The 17,461-nt window shown below is 43.5% G+C and overlaps 1 protein-coding gene across 1 annotated transcript in view; it reads right to left on the reverse strand.

The window, feature by feature from the left end:
• Positions 1 to 128: 128 nt before the first annotated feature.
• The window catches only part of LOC128415270 (sterol O-acyltransferase 1-like), a 35,464-nt gene continuing 18,131 nt past the window's right edge, over positions 129 to 17,461 (reverse strand). The window contains exons 6-16 of the mRNA XM_053391286.1: positions 15,024 to 15,131; positions 12,985 to 13,267; positions 11,600 to 11,678; positions 10,964 to 11,045; positions 9,731 to 9,776; positions 8,508 to 8,634; positions 7,140 to 7,237; positions 5,818 to 5,916; positions 5,114 to 5,249; positions 4,633 to 4,778; positions 129 to 3,494 (exon numbers count right to left, since the gene is read on the reverse strand). Coding sequence (XP_053247261.1) covers positions 3,438 to 3,494; positions 4,633 to 4,778; positions 5,114 to 5,249; positions 5,818 to 5,916; positions 7,140 to 7,237; positions 8,508 to 8,634; positions 9,731 to 9,776; positions 10,964 to 11,045; positions 11,600 to 11,678; positions 12,985 to 13,267; positions 15,024 to 15,131 — 1,261 coding nt within the window. The 3' untranslated portion in view covers positions 129 to 3,437. The remainder of the gene's footprint in view (positions 3,495 to 4,632; positions 4,779 to 5,113; positions 5,250 to 5,817; positions 5,917 to 7,139; positions 7,238 to 8,507; positions 8,635 to 9,730; positions 9,777 to 10,963; positions 11,046 to 11,599; positions 11,679 to 12,984; positions 13,268 to 15,023; positions 15,132 to 17,461) is intronic.

Here is a 17,461-nt window from a genome sequence, read left to right on the forward strand (position 1 = left end):
GGAGTCTGTAACCTGAAGCGCCTGTAACCTGAAGCGTATGTAACCCAAGGTACCACTGTACCACACTTTCAACCAGTTCGTTGTCTAGGTGCAGTACATTGAGGCTGGAATGAATGCAGGCAGACAAGTTTCATGGATAGCAAAATATATTTCAATTTCTGTAGTACAGTATAGATCACATAATCCCTTGCAAGTAACAGAATAGGTCACAACAGACAGTTCGATACATTTTGGACTCGGTTAACAATTCTATATCCCACCATCAACAGCCTTCCCTGACCCATAATGTTCTCCATATTACAAAAGATGCAAGTGAGGCTTGGGAAGACTATTCCAGTGTCAGGTACAGTTTGTCCTCTTCTCACCACCATCTGTGCAAGAAAATTTTTCCACTGCTCACTCTGAGAAAGAGGAAAACTACAGCCTTGCAATCCAGCACCTTCCAGGTTAACAGGATGTCTTGTCGCAGAGGTACAAAGGTTACAATCAGTTGTGTAGATAATTCGCAAGAGATCTGCAACCATGTTGTGCCCATTCAGTTTACATTCACAGATTCAGTCCCAAAGCATGAGGTTGATTACAATTAGTATACTGATCTTCCCACACGTCCCCCTTAGAAAAAAGTACACGTATTTCCCAAAGACAACAGGATGTATTTGATAAAATTCTCAAATTATATTCTGAAGATGGAGGTTTGGGGGGTTTCTCTTTAAACAAGCAGCAGAAAAGGACACAATGTGATGAAAATTCTTTGGGTGGATCCCGGCCATCTTATAATGACAATTACAGTGCCATCATAGACAATTTAAAAACAAAAGCAAAAAGCTTTTTGGAATGGATAAGTCTACCATGTTAAAACTGATTTAGCAATACTACAATCTGCACATATAGTTTGTAATGTTCTAGGAACAGAAATCTCCCTCACACCTCTATCTAGAACCTGCAAGTGAGTAGCCTCTAAAAACAGTGTGTTTGTTAAAGGTATTTATCAGACTCCTTCAGAGCTTACACAGGGTGTTGATCCAAATTCAGATGCTCATATTTCCTCATCTTTCTCCAAAAGTGGATACTGTTTCAGTGAATTTTTAAAGTTTTGAACTAGATTAAATACTGTACTTGGCGTTTGGCATCTTGAAACTACTGTTCATAATATTCAATCCAGGTGGCACTTCCCCCAAAATCCACAAAAATAATCAATGACACACCCACCTTAGTCAAATAAACCTGGAACACATGGCTTAGCTAAATGGCAATACACTTGGGTCATATCAAAGTACTGATTAAAATTAGCACACTTATCACGTAAGCTGTTTTCTGCAGTATAAATCAGAATTAAGTTTCTTTTTATTTTTTGCTGCAGTTAGATGACACGAGAAAAGCCGCCAGGACCTAGAATTTACTAGGGCACCAAATTTAGGACAATACAAAGGACAGCAGCTCAAGAACACAAAAAACTTGCATTTCCCCTATGTGCCTACGCTAGTACATAGCCCCCCCCCCCCGGCACTCTTAGAACACGTCAGAAATGCACTTTAGGGCGGCTGAGAGAGAAGCTCCAGATTATAGACTACACAGTGAGCAGTCAGCAATATAGGGGTATTGTTTTTCACAATGACACAGTCCCTCCTTTTGTAGCTCTAAGCACACCACCCACCCAAGGCTGTCTCACAAAGTAAACCAGCGTTTTAAGTGGAGCAGCATGATCATTGCAAGCCAACACACTCTCTAGGTTCTTCAACACAAACTGCATTTGCCCTCCAAATCGCTGCAGTAATCCTCGGTGAGGAATGCAAAAAACTTAAAACTGGACATGTAGCAAAAGGCAGCATTTTGCTGCTTATAAAAATTTAATCCACATAGCACTGTGGGGATCCCCCTGATCAAAACTGGGAGCCTATTGTTAAAGCTCCTCAGCCCTATGCCTCAATTCCAATCCACACTGGGGCTCGACAGATGCTATTTATTTTCAAAAGAACTAATTGCATGAACAGCCTCAGGTCCGCTTGTGTCCTTAGCTAGAGAGCAGGAACCCCTGAAGACACTGGTTCTGGTTAAAATGGGAATGATGCAGCCCTTAGTAGCAGACAGCACCCAGTTTTGGTATAGAAAACAGTCCCACGTGTGCACCAAGGCTTCTGGACCATGGGCCACTGTGTGCATTTTGGTGCTGCCAACAAGAAAGCAGCAAATAGCCATCCTTGGCAGAGAGAATGCAAGTTACTCACAGTGCAACATGTCTGCTATTTAAGTCGCACCTTAATTGTGGTACTTTATTTAATGCTGCCTGTTTTACTGGATCAGAAGCCAAAGGGCGAAGTGACCCTGGTAAGGAAAAGACTAACCTTCACTGCTCATATTATTAAGAGGCTAAGTATCCAAAGGAAGATCCTACACCTAAATGGTACACTTCAGCCAGTGAAAATTTATTCAAAGGGGGGGGGGAGGGAGGAAATAAAGCTTGAAAACAAGGCAAAAAGTTATGACGTACCTTTCGTGACACATAAGAATCAGTAATATTATCCTTCAAAGCAGAAGTTAACAGATTCCGTATATCCTAGGCCAATTTACATTTCAACAACTATTTGTTGTAGCAAATTAAAGGTTGTGGATGAATCAAAACTCATATGCTTACATTAAGGCTACTTCCACGGAAAAGGGTGTAAAACATCTTACTGCTTCTCCAACCAGGTATCCACAAAGTCACATACAAGTGGCAAGTGAACTTGGCCCTCCAACAAGACTGGTGTCCAGTAACACACATCTCCAGATTCAAGCCCTCCTCGCTCTGGCCGTGGTTTGGGAAAGGTAAGAAACCCCAAATCTCTCTCCCACTCTCCTTACCTTTTCCACACCCCAATGCAAATAGCCCTGCATCTCCCTCAAAGCATCTGCCTATACTTGGGATTGGGGAGGAAAGGAGGCTTGCTGGTGACAGTAAATAAAAAGCAAAGTCAGTGTTTGTGGGCCACTGGCTCCATCACATATTGTGCTGTAGCAGCAAGCAAAAGAATGCATACAAATACTGAGCAAGTGTCCTGTTTCAAAAGGCAATTCGGAAGGACGGTTATGGTCAGACAGGCAAGCCTAACCCCAATCACAATACTGCCAATTTCAGACAGTTAAGAGAGAAAAGTAGTAACACATAAAAGTACTGTTTGCAATAGGCAAAAAACTTCACCGGAAATTCCTTCACCAACCTTTTAGTAGGTTTCATGACCAGCATGGAAATGGCTCAGGTTGGAGCTGCCGAAGGAAAGAGGACCATCTGCCAAGCCACCTGCAGTCCTAGCTGCCTTGAGTGACAAAATGCCATCATTTGCCATAACTAAAGACAGTTTCCCTTTAAAAAGTCTGCAGTTGTTTTAACACATTAGCCCAACTTGTTGTCATTGTTTAAAAGACTCTGGCCTTGATGCGGAGGGATATCCCAAAGGGTGTCAGAACTTAAGGTGGCAAGTCCAGGAACGCGGTTTCACATAGTCAAGGAAAGTGGGCTATAAAACACAAGAGGAACAGTAATGTTAGGCAGGAAATGCTGGGCACTTTCACTTCTGTAGAGTTATCCCTTAGCCATGTGAACAAATGCCAGTGATGAAACCAAAATGTTTTACTTTGCTGTCTCTCAAGCCTGGGCGGCCACCCAACTTGCAGCAGCCAATCTAGGCAATTGGAAGTGGTGTGTGTGTGTGTGTGTGTGTGTGTAGGCTTGCCCTTCCCAGTAAGACCCCTCTTCAGGGCAGCTTCTTTAACTCTTTAACTTTCTGAATGGCAGGTCTTTCAGGTCAAGCAGAACTGCTGTCTGTAATCCTGAAACTACAGTCCTACTTGGCTCCAGCTACTATGAGGTCTCAACAGTCCAAGAACCAGCCCCAGGGGGTTATGCATATGCATGTGGGCTGAATTGGCACTGCATATTAAATAAGGAAAGGTAGTGGGCACTGCATATTAAATGCGGCAAAGATGTCGTGAATTCTCTTTGTTTGAACCCTGCAGATCCAAAGGTGGCAGTTGAATCAGAGAACACAGCAAGTAGAATGAAGAAACCACTGGGCTCCGCTAAGGCCTTTCACTCTTTTCCATTACCTTCCTCTCCCTCCCTTCTTTACTGCCCCCTTCCACCCTCTAAGAACCTTTGGCTTTCATCTCTCCAGAAGGGCAGAAACTAGCTCAGAAATTTACAGTATTCATATAAAAAGACATGGAGGAAGTTTCAAAGTTGTTGTTTTTTTGCTGACCCTGCTGCTTGTTATTCTTGTTAGAAGGAAACCTCTACGGTAGCTATTCTGGGCAGAATGCAACCTTCTAAAAATCTGGTTACAGATAGGTAGCCGTGTTGGTCTGCCATAGTCAAAACAAAATTATTTTTTTCCTTCCAGTAGCACCTTAAAGACCAACTAAGTTAGTTCTTGGTATGAGCTTTCGTGTGTATCTGAAGAAGTGTGCATGCACACGAAAGCTCATACCAAGAACTAACTTAGTTGGTCTTTAAGGTGCTACTGGAAGGGAAAAAAATGTTTGTTCTAAAAATGTGGTTTTCGAATTTTACGTTCACATCTTAGGCCTTGAATAAATAGTCCAGAATAGCAGCTCAGCTCTGTTCCTCTTATTTCCAATGACAAGTGGGATACTCACATTTTTCAAAGGGCAGTGCTTATAAGCATACCATTCCAGGCTGTAGAGGGTAAGTATGACACCTTGGCCAAGGAAAAGCGTACTCCACATGAACACATTCCAAATGGGGCCCTTCCGACGGTCATTGAGAATGAAGTTGAAAACCACTGACGGAAGAAAATTAAAATGTACTCGAAATGCATGTTAATGATCATCTCATGAGACTTTGAGAAAGTCACAAATTACAGTTTGGAGCATTAGAAGTCCTAACTCCTCAGCCAAGCCAAGGAAGCCCTCTCTCCTACTCTGACCATGATCAGTCTCAGAAAATGGATATTTAACTGGGGTCAGGAGAGGGTTCCGGGTTTTAGGGTGCAAATGCTAAGGCAGGCTGGAGCACAAATCTCCTGCACTTTAGAACATTAAGTACAGATGGCAGCTAAAAGCCAAATCTCAGTATTTTCAGAAACTGCTGCTGCTGAAAGATATATTTGGTACTTACTTCCAAAACACATGAAGAGGCAGAACAGGACCGGATAGAAGTAACCAAAGCAGACGGCCAAGACGTATTCGTGCACAATAGCAGAAAGAGTGAAGACCGACAGCATAGCGACTGCTTTGAATTTCTTCCCAAATAACTGGTGGTGAGAGAGACACACAGACAAACGAGGGGAAGGGTGACTCTCTGATAGGTGAATGTATCAGAGGATATCCAATTTTCAAAAACAACAGTGAACAGCTTGTGATAACCACCCTTAAATTGCCCATTCACATTTATTGCACAGGGAGGCTTGTCTCCAGTGGTGGCCTTGCTCTCTCAAAGGACTTTTACTTGCACAAGGCAGGGCAGCTCATTTTTGCTGATCCCTCCTCCTCAATGGAGCCCCACAAACACTTAACGCGAGAGCTGGAACAGTGTGGGATATGGCATAGAGGGGTGAAATTGGTGGTAGACTGGTTAAAAAAAAAGTGACTTCCCAAATACTGGATACAAACCAGACTGCATAAGTACAAGCTTCTCTCTTTCCACCTTCTGTCAGATCTCTGTATGGGTAAAGTGACTAGGTATTTTACATGTTGTGTAATTCACCTTTACGTTAAAACTTTAATAAAATCATTTTGTGGGGGAAATGTAAAGATCTCTGCCATTCCTTTAAAAAATGACTTTCTATTAGAGTTGAAGCAAGTTAAATGATGGTTGCTTACCCAAAGGAAATCTTTGTATGCATAGTAATACAGCCAGTCATGCACCACCACATTCCAGGTTCGGTAATACTTTGCATAAGATGTAGAATTCCACCAGTCCTGCAAGAGAGGGTCAGGGAAGTAAAAAGAGCAGAGACCTTAGAGACAGTGTTTAAAACTGCAGGATCAAAGTGCCAAGTGCATTCCTGCTATTCAAGTGTTTTAGAGCAATTGGCAATACAATCTCTGTGAACATCTGGTGTACTGTTGCAATTTATAACTGAAATTCCCCAATAGCTCATTTGCAGGCATTAAATCCTAACCTCCTCCTTCCCAAACAGCCACCCGGAGAATAAGTCACTGGTGTCCCAGTATTTGTAGCTACACTAGGTCTCCAAGGCTCAGATCCAAAATGATCAGAGCTAATTCAAATGTGACATTTTCTCTACATGAACAGTAATTCAATGTAGGGGGGGCAACCTGCAAACCACATTCAGAAAAGAGAAATATAGAAGGTAGCTGAAATTCAGAGGCCTTTTCTATCACTGTCCTCTAAACTGCTCAAACTAATCATTAATGGCCCCAAGTGGAAGCAGCAGCAGGATCAGAAGACACATTTCTTTGGTCCCTTGGAATTATTCATTTATTTAACAACATGTGTATATATACTGCTTGACTACAAATAGAACCTCTGAGCATTATACATAAGGCGTTAAAATTGCCAATAAAAGTTTAAAACATCAGATTAAATCAGCAGATAAGCTAAAACATATTAAGATACATTTCAATTTCTACATGTCTGGATAGGCAAAATGTTTTTAGCAGGTGCTAAAAGGAATATAGAAACACTTTATTGTGGACGTTTAAAGGCGCCAGTATATGCCAACACTAAAAGAAGGCTGCAGGTGAGTTCTGCTAAATAATTTATAGAACGGACATACTTTTATTCCATGACACCATACTCAAAACTATTTACATTTGTTTAAAAGTCACGGCAAGGTTAAAATACTATCCAAAAAGCCCAGCAACAGAAATACAACACATAGCAACAAATGCTTGTGAATCAGAAAAGTCAACAGAAGAAAAGGCACAGGCTCCCTTTTTCACCAGAGGTAAAGGAATGTATTAACAGGTTGTCGAGAAGACCACAAGGATGGTATCTGATTGGCCTCTCTAGGGAGGGGAAACCTCATCAATGGCAAAATCACACACACACACAGAACATTTCTATCAAATGGAGCGTTCCACGAACCAAGGTACGCTTTAAAACTGAAAGAAAATACTTCTGTGTGTGTTGTGTTGAGTGTGAGAGAGAGATAGCATGAGCCTTGCACATCAATTACCTTGTAGAACATTCTGTCAGCAAAGCGCAGCATCTCAGCAAAAGCATTCAGCCAGCAGTGAAGGTATGCAAAAAAGACCAAGAACAGCATCAATACACCTGGAGAGCAGCGAGGAAAATATGTATTTTAGGTTAATATCATTCATAATGACATTATTACTATTTATCATAGGTGTCGCTATATCAAAGTATCTCAAAAGCAACTTACATAAGAAAAATAGGACCAAAAACATTAAAATTAAATATAAAAGCAGTAACAAAACATGACCTAAAGTGCCCATGCAACAATCTATATACAGTGGTACCTCGGGTTACAGACGCTTCAGGTTACAGACTCCGCTAACCCAGAAATATTACCTCGGGTTAAGAACTTTGCTTCAGGATGAGAACAGAAATCGCACCGCCGTGGCATGGCAGCAGCGGGAGGCCCCATTAGCTAAAGTGGGGCTTCAGGTTAAGAACAGTTTCAGGTTAAGAACGGACCTCCGAAAAGAATTAAGTACGTAACCAGAGGTACCACTGTATTAAAAAGCAACAAATCCTACTCACCCCACTGAAAAGTGTGAGCCCGAGAAAGGGAATGTAAATAACTGATTACCCTCCCATTAGGAACCATTGTCTGTTTTTTGACTGGCATCTAAAACAGACAATGATGGAGCCAGGCACTCTTCCCTGGGGACCGCATTCTACAAGCAGGGAGCCACCACTAAAAGGGTCCGTTTCCATGTTCCACCCTCCACTCCTCCCTAAGATATTTATGCAGTGACCAGGCTGGTTCACCAGCAGAGAGGAAGCCCTTCTGGTGTTGGGGTCCTGAGCCGCATGAGGATTTATAGGTCAAAACCAGCACTTTGAACTGAGTCCAGAAACTAACAACTGCTTGCATCCCCAACACAAGACTAAAAAGCAGAGTTGGATGAAGCAGGATCGCATCTTCTCCAGTCTACCAGGACTGATGTTACTAAGGAACATACTGCAAAAGCTGTTCAGAGAGAAGAGCAGTAGCTCAGTGGTAGTGAGTGCATGCAAAAGGTCAATCTGCAGCATCTCCAGGTAGAGCCAGGAAATGTTCCCTGTCTGGAAACCCTGGAGATCCACTCCTGGTCAGTGTGGACGACCCTGAGCTAGATGGGCCAGTGGTCTGATCAGGGTAAGGCAACTTCCCATGTTCTCTCAGAACAGTGAGATTCACGCTCAGCTTAAGCTATTGCCCCAGTAACAGGTTTTCAGGAACCCTACAAGTCAGGGAACCACAAAGCTAAGATCATATATCCAACAGGCCATACATTGCCAATATCACCACTGTATCTGATTATTTATTTGTCGCTTAGAAAAATTCCAGAATTAAAAGGGGCACAGAAGCACTCACCTGGAAGAATAGAGTTGAAAATGCAAAGGACCAGCCCTCGTACATTTAAATTCTCCTTATAGTTCCGAAATGTAGGTATACAGAGTCTCACAAATATATAGTAAGTATAGAAGAGTGACCCAAGGACCTAGAGAGGAGTAAAAACAAAAGCCCCTGATTATAAAAGTAGCACAGGAGGAATCCGTAAGAGAGAAAGCTGATCCCAGTTACCAATATGCACAGATTGAGTAAACATCAATACATTTAACGCACATGACTTTCCCCAGAGAATCCTTAGACATGCACTTTAACCCCCCCCCGAGCTCTAATTCCCAGCACCCTTAATAAACTGCAGTTCCCAAGATTCTTTGTGGGAGGAGCCAGGTGCTTTGAATGTCCGGTGTGTATGCAGCCGTAGGCAACAGCTGACCAAAGGTTTCAGTGCCACTATGATAGTCCGTGCTTCTTTCAGATAAACGGCATTCCACGTGGGCTCCACCATGTGCAGAATTACTATGCCAGCAGTTGGGAGGCCTGGGTAGGTGCGCTGCTGGCATGTGTATATGTGGAGGGGCCCAGGTGGAACACCTGCTTTACCGACAGCAGCTGCCGTGGGAGCGGTTTCATTGTCCTGCAAGGAGCAGGTCCCACGAGTAGAGTAGAGTAGTCTTTTTATCCAAGATTGTCCTTTGAACTTTTAGGATATGTGACACTGCACCGCTAGCCCAGCCCAGGGAAGGACTACGTCTCCATTTGAGAAATACGACCGTGCTTGAAATTAGCTGATCTGCTCCACTCGGCAAAATAAAAAATACAATATAAAGATCCTGCACTGTTCATAATTTTATAAACTTAGGAAAACGTTCAGGGTTGGTAAGAAGACTAGCACACAGACATTGGTTAAAAGTCGGTTTAGGAAGGCTTGTTGTTTAGAACTATTACATCCTGTCTTCAGAGAAACGAAAATGTTTTATTTATCTTATAATGGGTAGGTGTGTTTGTCATTAGTTTAGGAGTAATTATTCATTCAGCGATCCAAATCTAAGGGAATAGGATGTAATTCAGAAATTTTCAGAAAGCATTGTCTCTATTTCTTAATGCCATAATAAAAATAACTAATACAGGCTTGTGAACTCCAGTAAGCTAGTACATATTTTTATGAACCAGTAACTCTTATTAGCTTTCAAGGCTGTATAATTATCTGCAGAAACACAGGAATCCCAAAAGGAAGAGAAATATCTTACCTGTGCAAACTTGGTAGCTACATAGCTCCATCTTATTGTAGGATTTCTGAAAAGAAAAGGAAATCACAGTCATTACACCTAAGTCAAGACAAGAGCTTGCTTGGCATCAACTGAAACCTAATTTGCGAGAATTTTGAATTACTTTGAATTACTTTCCATGATAAAAGCAACTAATAAGTGCAATAAAAAATAACAGCAGAGCTGATGTAGTCTGCAGTAAACACAATCCAATTTCTATTCCAGAACAGCAAATATTTAATGTAAGAAAGTCTGTTTGCTAGTTATGATTTTGCTCAAATGGCATGTTTTACTAAATGTGCAGCTGCACTACTATTTTTTAAATCAGTTCGTTATTTTGCATAAAGAAGGAAAGGAGTAGTTGAGGGCAATAGGATATACAGATTGGAGAATGTGGAATACCATGGAAAATAGAAAGACGACCCTGTATAACACAGCAACTTCTACAAAGGAACTCTAGAACCTTATATATAAAAAAACCCATCAAAACCCATGAAGTGTAGAATATCTTAAAGCCAAAATGGTCAGATTCAGCACCTGTTACTGGAACCAGAAGCAAAAAGTACTGGTGTGCTCAAAAGAGATATGCATTGAACCAATGCATTTTGGATCCTACTAGGCCTGCTCTGGGAAAATTCAGAGAAACAAATAGTTTTCTTCAACTAACCTTTACTCAGAGAAGACCCACTGAAATTCAGGACCATGAGTTAAGTTAGAGACCCAGCAGTGGGTAGGGTCAGAGGCAAAAGTGGGTAGTGCAATAGATAGAGAGGCTCAGAGGCCAGTGGTGTAGCATGGGTTGCCTGGGGCCGTGCGGAGAGGTTGGGTGGGAGGGAGGGAAACACATTCAACTGCCTAATACTATCCGCATCACCCACGAGACATAAGAAGAGTCGTTCTATGATCTGGAGAGATCCCTCCTGGTTCGCATGGAGAAGCTGTTTTCAATGGACCCCAGCGACAGAATGTGCAGTTATATTGAGGCTGCCCCGAGTGTTAAACTTTTGCATCCATAACAATTTTGCGCCCAGGGCAACTGTGCCTGTGAACCCACCATGCTACGCCACTGCAGAGGACTGCACCTGCCCCCTGGGCCTGAGGTCCCCAACCCGTGTGTTATGCCCTCCGTTATGAAGCATGCATCCAGTCCAACCTCGCCATCACAATGGCTATAAGAATTGCCAAGTCACAATGGAGCAACTACATTGACATTACCGGGGATAGGCGTCTCTGTAAATAAGGGTGGGAGCAAAGAGGAAATACAGGTACTGGGAAACTTTAGGAACTTGGACGGTGTCTGAAAAAGCAGAATGGAGAGAGTCGTTTAGTACCAGATAATGCCCCACAGTTAAAAAAAAACCCACAGGGTTCCATCCTATTTTCTATGGGTCTCAAACTGTTCATTAAGGCTTGAGTTTAGCAGTAATACATTTATACAATTTCTCAGTCCAAGGAGATGGTTTGTATGCCATTCTTATTCTACTCCCCCCCCCAATGAGTAAGGCAAGTCTGTGACAAGCCCCTCATCTCTAGTCCACCCCAGGTTTAACGCCCTCCCACCCCAAATAAGCCCCCTATTGTCAGAGCACTTTCCCCTGTTCCACTAAACCAGGATTCTCTTATTTCCTTTGCAAGATGTGTACTCCTATTCCAATAAGCATTAGAAGACTGACAAGCTGCATGGTATTGGTAATCTTGCAAAACATGGGGAGGCCCATACATACATTCTTCTAAACTAGAACAGGTCTTTGAATTGTCTCCATGTCACAGAACCCAACTCTCAGAACAGGAAGAAGGGAGGGTGCCTTCATCCCCACAGCTGTACAATTATTGTAGAAAACAGTCACTTACTTGTCTTCTGTGGTGTAAAGGAAAGTATTCGAGGAGCATTTTCCCTAATGAAAGAGTAGCCTTTCATCAGCAGGCGCACCTAAAGGAGTGGAGTAACACATAAAATGTACTTGACATCTTGCAATTAAGGGAGAGATGGTCCAGAAGGATACGATGGTCAATAGTATAAAAAGCTGCTGAGAGATTGAGTAAGATAACCAAGAGTCACAGTTCCCCTGCACCTCTTTTGCTAAAGATGATCCATCATGTGAAAAGGATCTGGGAGTCTTGGTGGACTACAAGCTTAACATGAGTCAACAGTGTGCGGCAGCAGCAAAAAAATCTAATGCTATTCTAGGCTGCATCAACAAAAGTATAACGTCCTGATCAAGGGAAGTAATAGTAGCACTCTATTCTGCCTTGGTCAGACCACAACAGGAATACTGTTTCCAATTCTGGGCACCACAATTTAGGCAGGAAATTGACAAGCTGGAATGTGTGCAGAGGAGGGTAACTAAGGTGATCAAAGGTCTAGAAGCCCAGCTGTATGTATGAGGAACGGTTGAAGGAGCTGGGTATGTTTAGCCTGGAAAAGAGGAGAGTAAGGAGGTATGATAGCCATCTTCAAATATCTCAAGGGCTTTCACATGGAAGATGGAGCTAAGCTTGGTTTTTCCCTGCTCTGGAGGGCAGGACTTGAACCAATGGGTTCAAGTTACAAGAAAGGAGTTTCGGACTAAACATCAGAAAAATCTTTCTGGCAATAAGAGCTACTTGATAGTGGAATGGTCTCCCTTAGGAGGTTGTGCAATCTCTTTCCATGAAGGCTTTAATGCAGACACTGGATTGCCATCTGTCATGGATGCTTTAGCTAAGATTCCTGCATTGCAGGGGGTTGGACTAGATGACCCTTGGGGCCCCGTCCAACTCTACAATTCTCTGAGCAGGGAGACCAAAGCAGATTCAGTCTCGAACCAGGTCAGCACCCAGAATGCAAGAGGCCGAGATAATCAAGTATCCTCCAAGAATGCTTCCAGTTGTACTGGCATTACTCTCTCCTTCATCGTGCTCAAAAAGAGGGTGTTTGCAGCAAGTTATTAGTGGTTTATAAACCATCAGTGTATCTGAAAACAGAAGTAGCTACTAGACCTTAAGAATTATGGTGAGCTTCTTTTTGCATCTGACCATTTCTAACACCCTTAGGTTCAATCTCTTGGAAAAAATGAAAACTTGTCACCATTAATATTTCCCCAAGTCAGGCAGAAGCAAAAGTAGAATGTGTACACAAAATTACAGGTTAGCTAAGGACTCAAATCCTGGCATAAAGCAGCATTTTGCTAATTTAAGCTTTGTGAAATGACCTTTAGCTACATCCAGAAGAAACCAGCTCTCTACATGAAACTCACCTGCTCAAGTATCACTATGAAAGCAGAGGCTGGTGGTAAATTGTAAGCAACGGCTATGTAAGCTGGTCCCACTCCAAGCCCAAATATCTGGAAGATCATGAAGAGACCCCCAAAGAAAGCGGAGCGGATTGTCTTGTGGGAGGAACCATGGTAGCCCTGGGCCCACAGCAGGAAGAGCCCATAGGGCACAGTCAGGGTGGACAGGAACATGTAAAGCCAAGTGGAAGCAACGACAGAAGATTTGCCAAAAGCGTAGACCAGGAGATCAAACTCCAGCACCAACCTTCAAAAGAGATTCAACAGCACAAAAAAGTTAATTCATATACTTGGGTTAAAATATATATTCCATCAGGTTAAATCAGAAACAGCTAAGGAACTCTATAATGAAAGTTGAGGTAATTTTAATCTGTTTTAGTATTCTAAGTTTTGTATGTTTTAGAGTATGGTTGTGATTTTTTCATGGTTTTCTTGTTTTATCTTTCGTAAACCGCTTTGAGGTTCCTTTTAGAATCAGGCAGTGTATAAATCTTATGAAACAAATACTGAACTTAGGTATACACCCTAAGGTTTTATACTGCACAGAACAGTGTAAAGCAAGAAAGCAAACACAGAGATACAAACAGATACAACCCCTACAGAGATCCAGGACCCCTTGGATAAGCACACGCATGTGGGAAAACTTGTAGTTATTGTGGCATAGCCTGCAGCCCTTCAGTTAGTACTGGGAGGGCTCCACATCTTCCAAGAATTTGGATGCAGAACTTGGATTTTAAGTGCTGCTTGATTTTGACCAATGACTCAGAAACTACAACTAATCCAGAATGCGGCAGCTAGACTGGTGACTGGGAGCGGCCGCCGGGACCATATAACACCGGTCCTAAAGGGGCTTCACTGGCTCCCAGTACGTTTCCGAGAACAATTCAAAGTGTTGGTGCTGACCTTTAAAGCCCTAAATGGCCTCAGACCAGAATATCTGAAGGAGCATCTCTACCCCTATTGTTCAGCCTGGACATTGAGGGTCTTCTGGTGGTTGCCTCACTGCAGGAAGTGAACTCACAGGGAACCAGGCAGAGGGCCTTCTCTGCAGTGGCACCCTCCCTGGAGAACACCCTCCCATCCATGGTCAAGGAGATAAAGAACTATACAACTTTTAGAGGACACCTGAAGGCCACCCTGTATCAGGAAGGTTCTAATGTTTGCTGTTTTCCTATGTGCTGTAACCTACTGTAACCTACTGAGAGTAGCTGGGGAAACTCAGGCAGATGGGTGAGGTATTATCATCTGAATGCCTGATGGGTTTCTTCAATAAAACACTGAGGCTTATATTCAACGCAACTCTAAATAAGCAGCCCATCACCGCAAGGATTCCCTCTTGTGCAACAGGACTCTCTCCACCCCCTTCCGCCTCCCTGTACCCAAAGTAATACGTTTTCATTGGTTCAAATATTAAATGTGCAATGAGATTAAGGGCCACTATCTGAACGATAAACTTGGTCATTTGATTGCCCTTTTTACCCATTGCTGTCTTTTTATTTGTATATATTGCTTGTTTTATGTTGCTATAAAGGTAAAGGTACCCCTGCCCATACGGGCCAGTCGTGTCCGACTCTAGGGTTGCGTGCTCATCTCGCTCTAGAGGCCGTGAGCCGGCGCCGTCCGAAGACACTTCCGGGTCACGTGGCCAGCGTGACGAAGCTGCAGCTGGCGAGCCAGCACCAGCGCAGCACACGGAAACGCCATTTACCTTCCCGCTATAAAGCGGTACCTATTTATCTACTTGCACTTAGGAGTGCTTTCGAACTGCTAGGTGGGCAGGAGCTGGGACCAAACGACGGGAGCTCACCCCGCCGCGGGGATTCAAACCGCCGACCATACGATCGGCAAGTCCTAGGCACTGAGGTTTTACCCACAGCGCCACCCGCGTCCCTATGTTGCTATGGCCGTTGGCTAATGCGAATAAAGTTTATCTTATCTATTAAATGTCTCAAGTCCAACACACAGAAAACAAACTCCAGCTGATCCCTTCAATATTTTCCTACCTTCCTTCATCAATAAAGTCTACTATGAGGGTGCTGAGAATGAACAAGATGAGGAGAGCGATGAACATGTGATATATGGTCCGGATGTGTTCCACTTCAAATAGCTCACTGAGGGGGAAAAAGTATACGAAATACATTAGAACATTTCACTTTGACAACGAACTCCCCTAAATCCAGATGCAAGTCCAGGACTTCCAGTGGTTAAATTTAGGAGTTGAAAGTTTTTCCACCTTCAAATGTAATGTGGGAGCACTCTCAGTGTACAATCTCTCTGAATACTTCCTACAAAATTCATCTGTCAACATACATAGGACCATCACCACTTTTTTGGGGGGGGGGGTGTTAACCGTGGGAAGAAGTGCCGCTGCATAGGACAAAGAGATTCTAGAATTGTTTCGAACCAGCAGGCTGAGTGCTTTGGTTCCCCCAGCCCCCATGGGCCATTCTGACAGATGGAGGGGGGGAGCATTCAACTGTGAATCTTCTGTCATAACCATGACATCAGGGCAAGTCTTTTCCTCTGCCCATACAGTTTGAAATCAAAACTGGGACAAGGCATTGCAGGCACCAATGGTCAACTGTGCCTGCAAACCCAGTTTCCTGTGCCTGCATGGTTTGAAAGCAAACCACGTAAGCAAAGGCACAGGACTTCATTGGCACTGCCAATCAGCTGATTGGTGGTGTCAGCAAACCTGCTTTCAGTAGGGAACTACATCTTTACCTGTCCCACAGGTGCACCTAGTTTGAGGAAGGTGGCCTTGCGGGTCAAATTAGGATGCCAGAACAGGCCAGAAGCTCCACAGAGCTGCTCCAGACCTCATTTCACGCAGACATTCTGCCATTTTGCACTGACTGAAGCCTTTTGTAATCCCCACTCCATGCTATGTAAATATTAGGGTCTCAGAGGTTTACAGTGCTTTTTATTCATTTAATATTAAATTGATCTCCCACCCTGCCTCCAAAGGAGCCCTAGAGAACACAGGACTGTATCATATCCAGGGCTGAACCTACATAGGCCAAGGTACCATTATGTCATGGGTTCTCCTAGGCCAGGGGTCTGCAACCTTTAAGACAAAAAGAGCCACTTGGACCTGTTTCCGAAGGAAAAAAACCTGGGAGCCGCAAAACTCATCATTATAAAAATAACTTTTTTGTCACTTGTTTAAATTATTTCTTTGTTTGACCCCTCAGAATTACTCCTCCTCATAGAAATAAACGTTAAATTAACAAATTACCTTTTTGTGTGTGTGTGTGTTCTTCACTCCCCTTCAAAACAGTGACCAGCCTACATGCCCCCTTTCAATGCAGTGACCAGCGTACATGCCCCTTACAATGTAGCGGGCGGGCGGGAAGGTGACATCGGGACGGTGCGTGACTAACGCACGCACCGCCCCCATGCGACGTCACAGCCAGTACAGCGGCCGCCACAGTGGGGAGTGTCGGGGCGCACAATGCGCCTCCTCCCCTCGCTAGTATCCGCCCCGGAGCCGCGGCAAAGGTGTAAAAGAGCCACATGCGGCTCCGGAGCCGTGGGTTGCTGACCCCTGTCCTAGGCAGTATATAAAAGAAGTGAGAAACCTATATTGTTGGTTGATGGTTCCACATTACATCTACCAAAGTAACTAGGATCATGACCAGCCTTGTCTTGAGGAACACTTTGCAGGAGAGACAGAAAATCTCTCTGTGGCACACAGGCACACACCCCTTATTTGTGGAGTATACCCCACTGGGAAATTCTCCTGCTCAGATGAATGGAAGCTGCAAAACTGCAGTAATTCCTCAGCCTCTAATGTGGGGCTTGCACAGGATAACTTCCTAGTGGATTATGCCCCATGGGTCACAAGAAGCTGTCTCCCACTGTGTTGCCCTTGTCTCACATCCCAGAGGATAGGGAGTTTTGGTTCAGCAGTTGCTCATACAATTATTCTCTATATTTAGCAAAAGGGAATTTGGAAAATGAAGTAATTAAACAGGAAGTCAAGAAGAACTTAACAATTTCCCAAATGGGAGCAGCATGTTTACAGCTTGCAAAGCATTTTTTAAAGTCCCCAATACGGTTTTCGTATTTTATGTGGAACACTATGCCTGTGTGAAAATGACACAAGTTAACACTAAATCCACTGCATTTTATACAAAGATTAACAACCTTCACCTAAAGTAAGCGTAGCAAACATGGTGCCATCCACACTACAATTCCCATCATCCCTGACCACTGGCTATGCTGTCTGGGGCTGATGGGAGATGCAGTCCAGCATCATCTAGAGCAGGCTTCCTCAACCTCAGCCCTCCAGATGTTTTGAGACTACAATTCCCATCATCCCTGACCACTGGTCCTGCTAGCTAGGGATCATGGGAGTTGTAGGCCAAAAAAACATCTGGAGGGCTGAGGTTGAGGAAGCCTGATCTAGAGGGGACCATATTGGCTGCCCCTGACTTAA

This window comes from Podarcis raffonei, chromosome 6, assembly GCF_027172205.1.
Source record: "Podarcis raffonei isolate rPodRaf1 chromosome 6, rPodRaf1.pri, whole genome shotgun sequence".
NCBI lineage: Eukaryota > Metazoa > Chordata > Lepidosauria > Squamata > Lacertidae > Podarcis > Podarcis raffonei.